We start from the raw sequence: 17,364 nt of genomic DNA on the forward strand, positions 1-17,364 counted from the left end.
TTCAAGCATCCAACATTAGGGACTTGGTAGTGCGGTCTGCGTTTGATTCTACATATGATGATTTACCTGTAGGCGGCCATCAAGTTTGTGGCAAATGCGACATGCGTTCCCTGTCTATTACAGGTGACCAATGGATATGCCCTTGAACAAACATAGTGGTGAATCAGGTGGTACATACTGATTGCGACTCATATTGTGTGGTTTACGTGATTCAATGCCCCTGTGACAAAATTTACGTGGGACGCACCAAGAGGAAGATTCGTACGAGACTTATAGAACATAGAAGCTGTATCAAGGCTTCCAAACTTACAGCCCCTCTTGTTCAGTATTGTTTAGATGCCAAGCACAACTTTCTGGATTTACGTTGGTCTGTATTGGAAAAAGTTCGGATGAGTAACAGAGGAGGAGACATTCAAGTTCAGCTTAACAGACGTGAACATTTCTGGATTTTTAAACTTGGTTCTGTGTGCCCTTTGGGCTTAAATGAGAAAATTAATTGGTACTCGCTGATTTAGCTGAAATTTGTACATTCTTCTTACTTGCCATTACTTTAAGATTGAGATAATCACCTTGGTTTAGTACAGTGGTGAGCATCCCTGTTTTGCGCGCAGGAGACCAGGGTTCGATTCCTTATAGACCTTGGATTTTTTTGGTTTTTATTTGCATAATCGGACCTGGTTGAGACCTTTTTGGGTTCTTATTTGCACAACTGGATCTGGTTGGGACCTTTTTGGGTTCTTATTTGCACAATCCGACCTGGTTGGGACCTTTTTGGTACTCTGAAGGACTTGTTCTTCACTATATTTTTTGGTATGCTTTAACCTTTTTTGGTCCTGAAAGATTTATAGAAATGTCCGTTTTTTCCTATTGCTCATATAGTGTTTATATATCTAGTATTGAGTTGAAAACTGAGAAGAGATAGATACAATGGATTGAGCTCTCCACCACCTAATTGAGGACTGAGATGTGACGTGAGCACTTCCGGTTTTACGGTTTTTTGTTTTTTTTTTAAATCAAGAGCGGGTCTGAAGTCAGACTGCGAAGAGAAGGAACTGTTGAATTAACCACAGATGTTTTGGAGAATGAACAGCGTTTGACTGGAGTCGTCACGGGATATGGAGTGCAGCCTTTTCATGAGCGTTTTCCCCTGAGGCAGGACCGGGTGGTCCGAAACATGATCGTGTCGGGACTGGGACTGTTTGCTGGATCAGATGAGTATTACTTTGAAGTGGGATTGTTTGCTATATTAGATGAATATTACTCTGCAGTTTGCTTCATGACTAGAGATATGGGATTGTTTCCTAAGGATTATAAAGAGCTATATTTTCGCTCCATTTATCCGAGGAGATACAGACACGTGGGGTTAGTGAGTCAGCTCCAGTTGGTTTATTTTTAAGAAAAATTTCGAAACATAAAAATATATCTTAAAAAAAGGAGTCAACAATTAAATAAATTAAATGGACCATAACCACATTGAGTTTGATTGAAATACAAACTCAGAGTGTGGGTCCTACAAACAATGTATTGGTATTGCTATATATGTGGTTACAATTGAAAAGAAAAATTTTTGACCAGTGAAACCTACTGTTTTTGTGAGGATATTTCAGCTGCGCCATGACCTCTTTCAAATTATCCCTAAACATGTTCTCACCTGTACAGGGGAGGTGCGCAAGTCTGTCCTGAAACTCTGGTCGGAGACCAGAGGCTCGGAGCCAAGCTAGCCTTCTGGTGGCTAGGTGGGCTGCGGTCTCAAAAACGTCATAGGTAGACCTGACCTCATATCTACCCACATCAAGCCCCAGCGTGACAATGGCTGCAAGGGACTTCTGCTGTTGCTGGGGGAGGCCCTCCGCAAACTCTTGGACCTGCTTCCACAGGTTGCGGTTGTATTGGTTCATGTATAGCTGGTAGGCCACAATATGAGCAACCAGCATAGCCCCCTGGAACATTTTCCTCCCTATGCCATTGAGCTCCCTGTGTTCGCGCCCCGGAGGGGTAGAAGCGAGTGTCCGGGAGCATCAAGCCTTTTAATGCGCGGACTCCACCACTGGTGGGGTAGGTGCTGCCGTTCAAAGCCACGGCCTGTTGAACCACATAAGTTACATCAGCCTTCCTGTTTACTGGGGAAACTGACACTGGGTGTGTTCCCACATAAGGAGGAAAAGCTCCTTAAAGATGTCATGGACTGGCACTGCCACGATCTCCGTTGGAGCATCAATGAACTGGAGGACCACCAGCATCTTGTGACAGGTATCCTCCTCCGACAGGAGCTGGAAGGGGATGGCCTCTGCCATGGCCCTTACAAAGCTGACAAATTAAAGTCTTCGAGCGGAGATAGACGCGTTCCTCTGGAGGGGAAGGCTCCGAGAGGGGGTCATCGGAGAACTCTGAATGATGAGTCTGAAGAGTCATTGCCCCATGGGTCATAGGGACCCTCCTTCTTGCTAGGGCCCAGACACTGAGGGTGGGGACTGGGAGGGATGGTAGGTCTGGGCCCCAAGGGCATAAAGGGCTGTGGGGGCACCGGCGGCGGCCCGGGGTCCCGTAGGCATGGGTGCCCTTGTCCCCGAGGCCTCATCCTCCTCGAAGGACCCGGGAATCGGGATCGTTCCAGGAGGGCATCAGTAACCGAGGAGGCATCGGAGGCCTTTGGTTGCGTCGGTAGGATGCCAAGAAGTACGTCCAGACTCTCCAAAAGGGGCGCGAACATCTAAGGTGGAGGCTCACAAACCGGTATTGGGGCCAGTGGCACCAACAGCTTAACGCTCTGTAGCGCTTTGAGCACCGCTGATTGCACCCTGAGGTCCAACTCCTCCTGAAAGTCCTGGGTAGTAAGGACTGATTGAGGGGGATGAGGCGTCGCCGGCACATCCTCAGAAGGTTCACAAGGAGGCACAGCGCCCAAAACCGTTGCCGGTGGGGAACGCCTCTGGCTACCAGGGGCACCGGAGGATGGGGCTTCCGGTGGCTGGTGCCGCTTCGAAGGCAGCTCAGCAGCCACCAATGCTGCTCTGGAACCGGACCCGTGGAGACCGAAGTCGATGCTTCTTGGATTTCTGGCGCTCGGTCCAGTCTTTCCCCGGCGCTGAGGAAAATGATGACCCCGAGGTTAGGAGGAGGGGAGAGCCCATGGAGGATCAATCTCCCTCTCCCCGGACCTTAGGCATACTGGTGAGAGGGACTGCCAGGGGAAGAGACAGGGATGGTTCCCAGCGGTCCTTGGACGTAGAGGATACCGAAGCTGAAGTGGAGGGTTTTGGAGAGCCGAAGAGCTTCTCCATTTTATCCAGGCATGTATGACACCCTTTGGGGGTCATTTGATCACACAACTGACATCCCCAGACGTCATGTCAGGCCCCCAGCCAGAGGATACACACCTCATGCAGATCCGTGATGGATATGGTCCGCGGGCACTGGAGGCACCGTCGAAAACCTGACGACACCATTGAAAAGAGAGGCCAGCGTGGTCGATGACAGACAGGCAACACAGTGCGGGAGTTGGGAATAGACTGCAAATAACGAAAACAAAATCCAAGGGTACCTACAGACCAACAGCGAATGGGGACCCAACACGGAAACCCCCCCGAAAAGACAGCAAAAAACCTTTGAGGATTTGGAGCTGTACAACCGAGAGGCTACTGCCACAAAGGAAAAGAAAAGACTGAAGGGGGACTTCGTATGGATGCACAGATAGCAGCAGGCTGAGCATGCTCAGTCTGCCAGTCAAAGTTTTCCGTGCCGGGCTCCATAGGATGATGTCACACACATGTGAGGGCTATCATCCTGCTTGTCCTAGGAGAAAAGCACGCCCACCATCTGCTGGAAATGGAGAATACTGGCAAGCTGATGTCACTGCAGGAGTATATACACTGTGATGTCAGTTTGCTCCAACTCCATCTGCTGGTAGAGGTGATAACCTACTGGTCCTGAATCCATCTATTCACATGCAAGGAAGTTCATATATTAGGAAAGGACTTTTTCCAAGAAAATATTAAAAGGATAGTTACATTATATTTCAATTCAAAACAAAAGTGACATTTCATGGTTAAAAGTTTGTAATATATTTTTTTACTTGATATATAGACAGAAAGCCTTTCCGGACCCTGACTGATGCTCGACCGCCAAATACAGCAAGACTGATTATCACCCAATAAACTGATACAGACTTACCAACCACTGCACGTTCTACTTCTTGTTAAACTTCTTGTTAAACTTCTATCATCCTCTTCTTCTACTCCCAGTTAGAACCATCCTTGTTTTATTGTAACTGCTTTTTCTGTGCACTTGTTATAATTTGTTATATTTTGTAAATGTATACTCATGTTATAGTTATGTACGTTTATAATTTATTGATCACCCCTTGTTTTATGTAAACTGACATGATACGAACTCCGTGAATGCCGGTATAGAAAAAAACTCAAATAAATAAATAAATAAATAAATATAGTTGATTTCTGTACTTGATAATATATTTGTATATAGTCTAAATATTGTTTAAAAATAACATGGTTTTCAATTTTTAAAAAATGTACTTTTTTTGGACAGCCAGAGGTATAAATCTTATGCAAAATTATGCCACATAACTGTCGCAGAATTTTGAAAATCTGACACAGAATTTGCTAACCCTTGCCACAGAAATCTAGAGAAATCTGTTAAGGAAAACCGGGGACTTTGGGTACAGCATTCTAGAAAAATCATGTTACAAGTTTTCATTTGTATCCTATTTATAAGCTAATTACTATTTACTGCTTGTCTTCAAAGGCATACCTCATTGGCAATAGCTACTAATCTCTTCAGGCGCCAACTGTCAGAAGCCCAGTGATCTGCCACTTCTTTTTCTGAACAGATTATGAAATTATCAAAGTAGATATCAGATGTCATAGACCACAGCTCTAAGCCAATTGCACTAAAAGAAGTCATCAGAAAAGGGCGAAGATCCTCAAAGAAATCTGGATTAGGTATTTTTCTAGGACTCCAGATCCCCTGAAAGAAAAAAATATTTCAGTTAAACATGTGCAAAGAAAACTTAAGTGTACAAATTTCAGCTCTCTGTATAAAATCCATTACTTTAAACTTAATTCATAAAGATAATTTTGCATGTTTGTCATTACTGTTAAAATAGTATGAATACAGGTAGACCAAGTATTGTGCAATATGAATTTAATATTATGGTACCAAGGTAAAATTCAGTAGTGCAGTTAAATCAGAACTGCATGCACTCACTCCTCTGTGCATAGTGAAAGCAGACAACACAAAAACTTAATAAGAAATGCTTTTATTACGATCTTAAAATATCTCAGTATAGGCTTCACCCTAGAGCGACAGAAAAAAAGCAGTTTACATTTTTCATGTATACTCACACAATTCTTCAGAGGGTAACAGTTAATATTTAATGCGCTTCATAAGAACATAAGAACATGCCATACTGGGTCAGACCAAGGGTCCATCAAGCCCAGTACCCTGTTTCCAACAGTGGCCAATCCAGGCCATAAGAACCTGGCAAGTGCCCAAAAACTAAATTTATTCCATGTTGCCGTTGCTAGTAATAGCAGTGGCTATTTTCTAAGTCAACTCAATTAATAGCAGGTAATGGACTTCTCCTCCAAGAACTTATCCAATTCTTTTATAAACACAGCTATACTAACTGCACTAACCACATCCTCTAGCAAAAATTCCAGAGTTTAATTGTGCGTTGAGTGAAAAAGAACTTTCTCCGATTAGTTCTACATGTGCCACACGCTAACTTCATGGAGTGCCCTCTAGTCTTTCTATTATCCGAAAGAGTAAATAACCGATTCACATCTACCCGTTTTAGAACTCTCATGATTTTAAAGACCTCTATCATATCCCCCCTCAGCCGTCTCTTCTCCAAGCTGAAAAGTCCTAACCCTCTTTAGTCTTTCCTCATAGGGGAGCTGTTCCATTCCCCTTATCATTTTGGTAGCCCTTTTCTGTACCTTCTCCATCGCAATTATATCTTTTTTGAGAAGCGGCGACCAGAATTGTACACAGTATTCAAGGTGCGGTCTCACCATAGAGCGATACAGAGGCATTATGACATTTTCCGTTTTATTCACCATTCCCTTTCTAATAATTCCCAACATTCTATTTGCTTTTTTGACTGCCACACCACACTGAACCGATTTCAATGTGTTATCCACTATGAAGCCTAGATCTCTTTCTTGGGTTGTAGCACCTAATATGGAACCTAACATTGTTTAACTATAGCATGGGTTATTTTTCCCTATATGCATCACCTTGCACTTTTCCACATTAAATTTCATCTGCCATTTTGATGCCCAATTTTCCAGTCTCACAAGGTCTTCCTGCAATTTATCACAATCTGCTTGTGATTTAACTACTCTGAACAATTTTGTATCATCTGCAAATTTTATCTCACTACTCGTATTTCTTTCCATATCATTTATAAATATATTGAAAAGTAAGGGTCCCAATACAGATCCCTGAGACACTCCACTGCCCACTCCCTTCCTCTGAGAAAATTGTCCATTTAATCCTACTCTCTGTTTCCTGTCTTTTAGCCAGTTTGTAATCCACGAAAGGACATCACCACTTTCCTAGAAGCCTCTCATGAGGAATTTTGTCAAATGCCTTCTGAAAATCCAAGTACACTACATCTACCGGTTCACCTTTATCCACATGTTTATTAACTCCTTCAAAAAAGTGAAGCAGATTTGAGAGACAAGACTTGCCTTGGGTGAAGCCATGCTGACTTTGTTCCATTAAACCATGTCTTTCTATATGTTCTGTGATTTTGATGTTTAGAACACTTTCCACTATTTTTCCTGGCACTGAAGTCAGGCTAACCGGTCTGTAGTTTCCCGGATCGCCCCTGGAGTACTTTTTAAATATTGGGGTTACATTTGCTAACCTCCAGTCTTCAGGTACAATTGATGATTTTAATGATAGGTTACAAATTTTTACTAATAGGTCTGAAATTTCATTTTTTATGTTACGAGCGCGCGCGGGCGCGGTCGTCTCGAGCTGGTGGTGAGCCCTTGGGCCACGGCAGGACTCAAGGAGGAGCCCCAAGCCACACCGTGGTAGGTGAGCTGGGCAGGCATGGTGAGCCAGGCGGGTACAGAAGCAGGGAGTCCGACCCTCAGCCGGACCTGCATGCCCATGGTAGCCAACACTGGGAAGTTGACTGATGAACGGTCCTCCGACTGTTCCCGGCCCTTTCGGACCTGCCGCAGGGAACGGCAATGGGCAGCAGGCCGGACAGAGGCGAGAGCAGACAGAGTCCTTACAAAGAAGACGTCAGACGGGGGCTGAAGCAGACATCTAAGACAGGCTGAAGGAAGACGTTGAAGAGGAGGGCTGGAAGGAAACATGGCACTGTCCATCAGGGCGCCCTACTCAGCCCACCCGTGGGACTGAGTCGCGGACCACCCCGTCCCAGACGCGCCCTACACAGCCCAGGAAGGCTGGACGCGGACCACGCTGAGGAAAGGAGGGTGCAGGAAAGGTCCAGACGAGCAGGAACTCCGATGCCGGGACCAATGACATCCGAAGCCCCGTCGGCTGGCAGGAACAGAAGCTCAAGAGCCCGGGGGACGAATCCCTCCTGTTGGCCACTCCAGGGCCGAACAGGACAGAAGGCTCAGGAACCAGACGAGGACATAGGGCAGAACAACCGGAACTGGAACAGGATCAGGCAGCTTCAGGAACAGACATCAAAGCAAGGTCAGGAACAGACATCAAAGCAAGGTCAGGACAAGGAGCCATCAATACATGGAGGACCTGGATCGGCAAGGTTACAGGCGACTGTAATGCTCAATCCGAAGGCCGGTTGCAAATGACAAGGAAGTCCTTATATACTGGAGGTAGAAGGCAACTCCCTAGGAGGAGCTTGCCAGGACCGCCCACCGCTGGCCCTATAAGTGGTGTAGAGAGCTGCGGGCCGGCCCCTAGGAGAAGGGCGTCGCCAAACAGGAAGTCCAAACACAGAGGCATGCAAGCCACAGGCAGGCCACAGGAACAGCTAGGCCTCTCAGGCCCTGGAGCAAGTCCCGGATGGTGCACAGGAGAGGCCCTGGCTTCGAAGCGGCCTCCGGGAGGAAGGTAAGAGACCACCTGTAGCGCAGCAACAGGGGGGATCGCAACATTTTAGTTCCTTCAGAACTCTGAGGTGTATACCATTCGGTCCAGGTGATTTACTACTCTTCAGTTTGTCAATCAGGCCTACCACATCTCCTAGGTTCACCGTGATTTGGTTCAATCCATCTGAATCATTACCCATAAAATCCTTCTCCGGTACGGGTACCTCCCCAACATCCTCTTCAGTAAACACCGAAGCAAAGAAATCATTTAATCTTTCCACGATGGCCTTATCTTCTCTAAGTGCCCCTTTACTCCTCGATCATCTAACGGTCCAACTGACTCCCTCACAGGCTTTCTGCTTCGGATATATTTAAAAAAGTTTTTGCCTCTACGGCCAACTTCTTTTCAAATTCTCTCTTAACCTGTCTTATCAATTTCTTACATTTAACTTGCCAACGTTTATGAAGAAGGGTTGCCCTGAAGGGAAGAGACCATTACAAGGAAGTTAGCCGGTTGAAGATAATTTGAGGATATGTAAAAGTGGTGTATATCATTACAGATTTTGTGGGCAGTTGGGCGTTTGGATTAAACAGAGCTGCTGCTACTGCTCCTCCCGCTCCTGCTTGTCGTCGCCGCCGCCGCTGCTACTGCTCGTCGCCGCCGCTGCTACTACTGCTCGTCGCTGCCGCCGCTCCTGCTCCTAGCTGCCGCCGCCGCTGCTCCTGCTCCTAAGGAACCAGCGCCATTTTTTTTTTCGGGCACGCTCCGCTCTGACCGACGTGCTCGCCCGCGCATGCGCGGTAGAGCTGCTCTCTACTGCGCATTTGCGGCACATCGGTCAGGGCTCCCTTATCTAGTAGATAGGTCTTTGGGGCATGTGGCTTGCTATTTCCTTGTATCTGGTGTGATGTTTTTAGAGTATAAATGAGTGAGTGTTTGTATTTTAGGACACATTTCCTAATTATTTAAAAATTTGAGATAAAATTTTGGTGTGTTTACAATACATGTAGAGAAAGTGGTTCTATTTCACCCAGTGAGTGCACTTGATACGGTTATTCAGTATATTTAAAAATACAGTCTAACTTGTTTATTCACTGCCTTACTATTAAAAGAACAAACACACTAAATAATATTCCCAAATAGTTAACTTTGCCCCAATACTTTTAAAAAAGACAATGTCCCAAGCAAAAACTTACTGATTCCTTTCAGCCAACAGCAAGGTGATCCTCTCCTCTCAGTGCTCCCACTTCCTTATATACATTCTCAGAAGACAGTAGGATATCAGTCCACACACAATTGGATGATGTCACCGATGGAGGCCCATATAGGAATCCAGGGCTCAGTCATGATGTCACACATGTGTATGAAGCGACAATCCTGCTTGTTCTCAGGGAGGACTAACATCCTGCTGTCCTCAAGAGAACACCTGTTACAGGGTAAGCAACTCTGCTTTCTCAGAGGACAAGCAGAATGGTAATCCTCACAAAACCCACTCACACATGGGTGAATCCCTAGCTACAGACTGTCCGCCAACATAAAAAGGGGACCAACAAAACACCCAAAATAGGTGCCAAAGGGCATAACAAGGGTTTTTTGTTGATAACGAGAGGGGGGGGGGGGGGGGGGGGAACAGCCTGAATACAAACAACGGGCCCTAGGCAGGAAAAGAGATGGGTTCTACACCTCAACCAAGTTTCAAAGGACAGATTGGCCAAACCTACTATCGTGTCAGCCATCCCTATCCAAGCAAAAGTGAGATGTGAATGTGTGAAGAGAAAGCAGAGTTGCTTACCTGTAACAGGTGTTCTCGCAGGACAGCAGAATGTAGTCCTCACATATGGATGCCGTCATTAGGCGGAGCCCTATTACGGAACACTTTTGGCAAACTGAGCATGCCCAGCATGACATGATCCCTGTGTCCACAGGGGTCTCCCTTCAGTCTTGTTTGTAGCAAAAAAGTGCGAGCGAAAAATAAAATAAAACTTAAGCGGACCCAACTCCGCGGGTTGGTGGGTGGGTTTCATGAGGACTACATCCTGCTGTCTTGGGAGAACACCTGTTACAGGTAAGCAACTCTGCTTTCTCACAGGACAAGCAGGATGGTAGTCCTCACATATGGGTGATTAGCAAGCTACAGGCTGACATATTACAACAGGCCAATAGCAGACAACTGGTGCAAGAGGCACAATAATTGGGTTGCTATTGGCAATGATGAGGCAGCCTGAAATCACAGCAGGTGATCATGGAAGGAATTAGGCATTATAATGGAAAAAAAATTTTCAAGACAGATTGTCCAAAGGCAGAGTCTTGACGGCCTTCCTTATCTAAGCAGTAGTGGGCTGCGAATGTGCAAAGAGAGCTCCATGTCGCAGCCTAGCAGATGTCGGCAATTGGTACTGAAAGATAGTGTGCTACTGATGTTGCCATGGCCATTACAAAATGTGCCTTCACTCACCCATGGAGAGGAAGGACTGTTTCCTCATAGCAGAATTCGATACAGTCTGCTAACCAGTTGGAGAGAGTTTGTTTGCCCACTGCAACTCTCAGCTTGTTTTTGTCAAAAGAAACAAAGAGTTGGGTGGATTTCCTATGGACTGCAATGCGGTCTAGTTAGAATGCAAGTGAACGCGTTCAGTCCAAGGTGTGCAAAAACCTCTCGCCTTGGTGAGAGTGAGGCCTTGGGAAAAGAGTGGGCAGACTATAGACTGAGTAAGGGGAGAGACTGTGTCCACCTTAGGAAGAAATTTAGGGAGAGTACGGAGGACCACTCGGTCACGGAGGAACCTAGTGTAGGGTGAGTATGCAACTAGGGCTTGTAACTCACTGACCCATTGAGCAGATGTAATGGCTACAAGGAAAAGAATTTTCCATGTTAGAATTTTTAATGTCATAGGAATGCAAAGGCTCAAACGGGGAACGCATGAGCCTTGTGAGCACTACATTTAGGTCCCATTCTGTAACCGGTGATCGTTGAAGAGGCTTAAGTTGTAGAAAGCCCATCATAAGCCGACTCATAAGGGGTTGAGCCTGTTGCGCCGGAAGGTGGACCCTTGGGTCTAGTGCAGGATTGGTAGGCTCCCTAGTCGGACCCAGAGAGTGCCTTCCACCAGGAGGCGGAGCATAAGAGGAGGCAGAGGCTAGCTGGAGCTTTACCACTAGCAACCCGGGGTTCCCTCAGGTTGAGCCCTTGGTTACCCGGGCCCCTGGTCTTAGGTGGACCTCGCAGGATGTCCTTGAGAGAAAGTTCAGGGGTGTGCCCACCACGATCAAGGGTGAGCGGTCGATATTCAGGCTAGAAGTACGGGGTGCCAGAGAAGGCCAGAAAAGAGTCTCTGAATGTATGGCAAGGATCAAGGCCAGAGTCAAGATAGTGTAGTCAGCCAAAGCAGGGGTCAGGTTCCAGGCAGCAGTCCGTGGGTAGTCAGCCAAAGCAGAGGTCAGGTTCCAGGCAGCAGTCAGACGTGGTCAGTGGTCAGGCAGAGGTCGGTTCCAGGCAGCGTGCAGATGTGGTCGAGGAAACAGGCAAAGGTCAAATCCAGGCGGCAATCAACGTAGTCAAGAACAGGCAGAGATCAGTACAGAGAAGACAGTCAGAGAGGTACCACCTGGGGAGACGAAGGAACAGAAGGACGTTGGAACAGGACTGGAATGAGTCTGGAAGACTGGAACGAGACTGGAACAAATACTGGAAACGCAGAGGCAAACTAGAAATCACAGCGTGATCATCCTGATTGCCAAGGCAAGGAAGTGCAGGCAGGCACTTCCTTGCCTTGGCAATCAGGAAGGCCCGTAGGAGGTCCTTGTCGAGGATATTTTGTGAGGGCTCCCAGGAGTTTTCTTCAGCCCCATACCCTTCCCAGGAGAGGAGATGTTCCCAGCGGCCTCGACGCCGACGGATGTCGAGGACCTCTCTTACCTGGAGGGTGTTGTCGGGTTCAGTGGAGACCTGTGGAGGAGGAGGATCTCTGCGAGAAGGCCAGGAGAGCCCGAGTGGCTTTAACAGGGAGACGTGGAAGGTATTGTGGATACCTATGGATCGCGGCAACTGGAGTTGGTAAGTTACTGCTCCGACATGACGGAGGATTGGGAATGGCCCAATATACTTTGGTGCTAGACGATGAGAAGGAAGTCGCAGTCTGATGTTTTTGGTACTTAACCACACATTTTGACCGGGTCATAAGAGTGGGGCTGACCTCTGATGAGCGTCAGCAACTTTTTTTGATCTTTCAGCAGCTTGGGTCAGACGCTCCTTTACTTGGTTCCATATATTACGGATGGTCTGTGCAGTGAACTGCGCTGCTGGCAAAGGCACAGAAAGGGGTACAGGCAAGGGTAGTCGAGGTTGACGTCCAAACACCACTGAAAATGGGGAGATGTCAGTGGCTGCAGCGATGTGTGTGTTGTGTGACAACTTGGCCCATGGTAGTAAGTCGGCCCAATTGTCCTGTTGGTCATTTACATAGGACCTTAAGAAAGTTTTCAGGGTACTATTAGTTCATTCAGCTTGGCCGTTAGCCTGAGGGTGGTAGGCTGAGGTGAAATTCAGATTGTTGTTAAATTTCTGGCATAATGATTGCCAGTATTTCTTTGAGAGCTGTGGGTCTCGGTCCAAAACTATTTCTTTGAGGAGGCCATGCAGGCGAAAGATATGCCTCAGGAACAGTTTGGCGAGTTTGGGAGCTGATGGAAGGTTCCATAGAGGAATGAAGTGTCCCATCTTAGAGAAGCGGTCGATGATGACCCAGATGACAGTGTTATCATGAGACGGAGGCAGTTCGGTGATAAAATTGGTTGATATGCTGGACCAGGGTTCAGTAGGCGCTGGAAGTGGTTGGAGAAGTCCCCATGGCCGACCCGAAGGGGGCTTTTGTTGTGCACATACAGGACATGAGTCAACGTAATTGCAAGAATATGATACCATGCTGGGCCACCAGTAGAAGCGTCTTAACATTTCCAGGGTTCTTCGACCAGGATGTCCAGCTAGCTTTGAGTCATGAGCCCAGTGAAGAACACGTTCCCATAGTCGGCGTGGAACGACCGTCTTTCCGGCGGGTACTGTGGTGGTAACTGCAAGGGACACACAGGCCGGATCAATAATGTGTCTTGGGGTGTCTGGCATGTCCTCTGGCTCGAGGGAGCACGAGAGTGCACCTGCTCGGAGGTTCTTTGAGGCTGGCCGGTAGCGCAGTTCGAAATTGATTCGCTCGAAGAATAATGCCCATCGGACTTATCTCGGGTTTAATAATTGCTCCTCTTTTAGGTGCTCCAGATTCTTGTGATCTGTGAATATAGTAAATTTATGTTGGATACCTTCTAGTCATGGGCGCCACTCCTGGAATGCCAGTTTGACGACTAGGAGTTCACGGTCTCCAATTGTGTAATTTTGCTCCGCAGGTGAAAATTTGTGGGAATAGAAAGAGCACGGTACCAATGTACCTTTGGAGGAGTACTGACTCAACACCGACCCAGCTCAGATGGCGGACGCGACCTCAACGACAAATGGGCGGTTTGGGTGGGGGTGTCGTAAACAGGGACCTGAACAGAAAGATTCTTTTAATGAATGGAATTGCAGCTTGAGCCTTAGGAATCCAAACTCGGAGATTGGTTCCTTTCTTGGTCATCGCAGTGAGTGGAGCTGCTAATGTGGAATAGTTGGCGATAAAGCTCCTATAGTAATTCATGAATCCAAGGAATCTTTGTAAGGCATGGAGGCCATTCTGGCTGGGGCCAGTCTCGAATCCCTTGAAGCTTTTCAGGATCCATTGTAAACCCTTGATTGGAAATGATACATCCCAGGAAGGGTAGATGATTTTGCTCAAAGATGCATTTCTCTAGTTTTGTGTAAAGGTGATTCTCTCTGAGGCATTGAAGAACAGTTCTGACATGGGAGCAATGGGACTTCAGGTCTTTTGAGAAAATCAAGATGTCATCTAGGTATACAACTATGAATGAGTAAAGTAGATCTCGGAGGATTTCATTCATCAGGCGTTGGAACACTGTGGGGGCACTGCAAAGGCCGAAAGGCATCACTATGTACTCGTAGTGGCCACCCCTGGTATTGAAAGCGGTCTTCCATATGTCCTCAGGCTGGATGCGTATGAGGTTTTATGCTCCTTGTAGATCGAGTTTCGTGAAGATCTGGGCCCCTTGCAGGAGGTCAAACAATTCGCTGATGAGGGGTAATGGGTAGCGGATCCTTGTGGGTGATGGCGTTCAGCCCCCGGTAGTTAATACAGGGGCATAGTCCTCTATCCTTCTTCTTGACAAAGAAGAAGCCTGCTCCTGCCGGAGAGTCAGAGGGTCTGATGAACCTCTCTCGAGATTCTCTTTGATATACTCGGACATCGCCTGGGTCTCCGGAAGTGAGAGTGGATAGGTTCTCCCTTTGGGAGGTATAGTACCAGGTAGAAGTTCTCGAAGTCAGAGTACTGAGCCAGTAGGCTGGCAAGGGTAGTAGTCTTCAGGACGGTCACTGCTGGGGAGACTTGCTTTAAGCACTGTTTCTGGCATTGTGGGCCCCACTGAACCAACTGGAGGGATTGCCAGTCAAATTGGGGTCCATGTATTTGGAGCCAAGGGAGGCCCAGTATGACTGGGTGTGTGGAGTGTTTCAAGACGTACAAGGATATTTCTTCCTCGTGGAGGGTCCCCACGGTGAGGCGGAAGGCCACTGTGTGATGCGTGATGCGTCTGGGGAGATGTTCCCCTTGGATAGATGCGATGTGGAGAGGCACCACTAGGAGTTGCACAGGGATTTTCAAGAGATTGACGATGTCGTCCATGATGAAGCTGCCACTGGCTCCTGTATCAATCAGATCAGTGGTAGCGAAGGAACGGGATTCCATGGAGAGGGAAACTGGAAGTAACAGTTGGGGGCCGGTGACAGAGGTACCCAAGCTTGGGACCCCCGCTGGGCTTAGGCCTTGAAGTTTTCCGGACGGACCGGACAAGATTGCCTCAGGTGTCCGGAAGCACCACAGTAAAGGCAGAGGCCCTGCTTTTTGTGTCAACCACCCACGGTTGACTTGCATGGGTTCCTCGGTAGATGGAGGTGGTGCCAGTAGAGCCTTCAACTGAGGGCTTGGGGCACGTGCTGGGCGTTGAGCAGGAGGCCGAGATACTTTCACTTCATGGTGCCGTTGCCGGAGGCAATGGTCAATTTTTTCAGGAAAATCAGGTCCTCTAGAGACAAAGGAAAGTAGAGATGCTTACCTGTAACAGGTGTTCTCACAGGACAGCAGGATGCTAGTCCTCACAAATGGGTGACATCATCAGGATGGAGCCCAATCACGGAACACTTTTGTCAAAAGTTTCTAGAACTTTGACTGGCACCACTGAGCATGCCCAGCATGCCACCAACCCTGCATCCAGCAGGGGTCCCTCTTCAGTCTCATTTATAGTAAACGTACGTGCAAAAAATAAAATAAATCGCAAGCGAACCCAACTGTTGCGTCCGTCACTGCTCGACGCCCTCACTCCGCCCTCCAGGTCTGATGGACGGTTAGCTGCCATGGTGTCTTCTTGCCGTCTCCCTCCAGTGTCCCCGGACCGGCACGACGATGCGGATCTGCCATGTTGCCTGATGATGTAGGGCGCGTGCTCCGATTCATGTACCAGCAAGGGCGCGAACCTCGGGGGCGTCCCCCTGGGATGACGTCATCCGCTTCCAATATAAAAGGTCTCAGTATTCACTAACGAATCGAGTTAGCAAGAGGATTGATTCGGCTTTTCTCTCAAGCTACTCTGCCTCCTCGGACTTACCAGGGGTATCCGCTCCTCGGGGGCCTCGCTCTCTTTTCTTTATTTCAGATTGCAGATAGGAACCTGTACTCGCTCCTCGAGGGCCCATGTTCCTGAACACTCTGAAGATTCTCTACTGCCTGGAAGCTATCGCAGATACAGACATTTGTGAGTTACCATCGCTCTCTCAGAGCTTTTCCTGGAACCAGGTACTCGCTCCTCGAGGGCCTAACCCTTTCCAGCTACTGAGCTTCCTTAAGACCTTATGTGAGTTTTGTTATCCAGTTCTGGCTATGAACACAGCATACCCCGTCTACTCACTATCTATAGTTTTTCTACAGCTCAGCAACCCTGGGATCGTTGTTCCAGTACTTGAGGGACTTCAGCCCTGCCGGGCATATCAGCTCACTACTGCCACCTTTAGTGGTTCTACTAACCTGTCTAATAAAATAATTATCTGTGTCTGTCTCCATACCCAAGCCTATCCAGTGGTCCCTCTCAGGATATCCTCCTGGGGGTGCAGTCATCTGCCATCGGCTCAAGGATCCACCTATCTACATTCCTCTATAGCTGAGTGCCATCTCCAAGTACTCCGCTGGTAACAGATGGCTACTCCTTCCCCATCAGGAGCCTTCAGCAACAGATTCATAACAGATTGCAACTCCACAGTCTATACTTTAACGGATTGTTAACTACTCCCTCTACAGGCGCTGAGCATATCAGATTGCTAACTCCTCCTTACACAGGAGCAGATTCATTACAGATTGCTAACTCCTCCCTTCTTGAGGAGTAGAGCATAACAGATTGCTAACTCCTCCTTCCACAGGAGCCGATTCATAACACCAACTCCGCAGGGTGGCGGGTGGGTTTCGTGAGGACTAACATCCTGCTGTCCTGTGAGAACACCTGTTACAGGTAAGCAACTCTGCTTTCTCACAGGATAATCAGGATGATAGTTCTCCTATATAGTTGAATAGCGAGCCGAGGATGCCCAAGTAATGTACCAAAAGCACCCAAAGACGTGCAACAGGCACAACAACAGGGGTGGTTTTGGATAAGAGGGCAGCCTGAAATTCCCAGCAGGCCGTTGGAAGGAAGTTGGGTATTAAGCTGAGAATAAATTACGCAGAATAGACTGGCTAAACATAGAATCTTGCCTAACAGCCTTGTCTAGGCAATAGTGAGCTTCAAAGTTATGGAGAGAACTCCATGTAGCAGCCCTGCAGATGTCAGCAAGAGGAACAGAACGAAGGTGTGCTACCGAATTTGCCATTGCTCAAATAGAGTGCACCTTAACACCTCCTGGAGCGGAAGGCCTGCTTGCTGGTAGCAGAAAGAAATACAGTCCGCCAGCCAGGAGGACAGGGTTTGCTTGCCCACCGGGATTCCCAGTTTAGTTTTATCAAAGGAGTCAAACATCTGGGTGGACTTCCTATGGCCTGCAGTGCGTACCAAATAAAAAGCTAGCGCACGCTTGCAGTCCAAGGAATGCAGAGCCCACTCACCTGAATGTGAGTGGGGTTTTGGAAAGAAAGTAGGTAGGATAATAGACTGATTTAA

At 47.6% G+C, this 17,364-nt stretch overlaps 1 protein-coding gene across 1 annotated transcript in view; it reads right to left on the bottom strand.

Annotated features, from left to right (window-relative positions):
* The window catches only part of CLGN (calmegin), a 629,426-nt gene that overhangs the window by 112,008 nt on the left and 500,054 nt on the right, over positions 1-17,364 (bottom strand). Inside the window, 1 exon segment of the mRNA XM_029603388.1 lies at positions 4,768-4,983. Coding sequence (XP_029459248.1) covers positions 4,768-4,983 — 216 coding nt within the window.

Source organism: Rhinatrema bivittatum, chromosome 1 (assembly GCF_901001135.1).
Source record: "Rhinatrema bivittatum chromosome 1, aRhiBiv1.1, whole genome shotgun sequence".
Lineage (NCBI taxonomy): Eukaryota > Metazoa > Chordata > Amphibia > Gymnophiona > Rhinatrematidae > Rhinatrema > Rhinatrema bivittatum.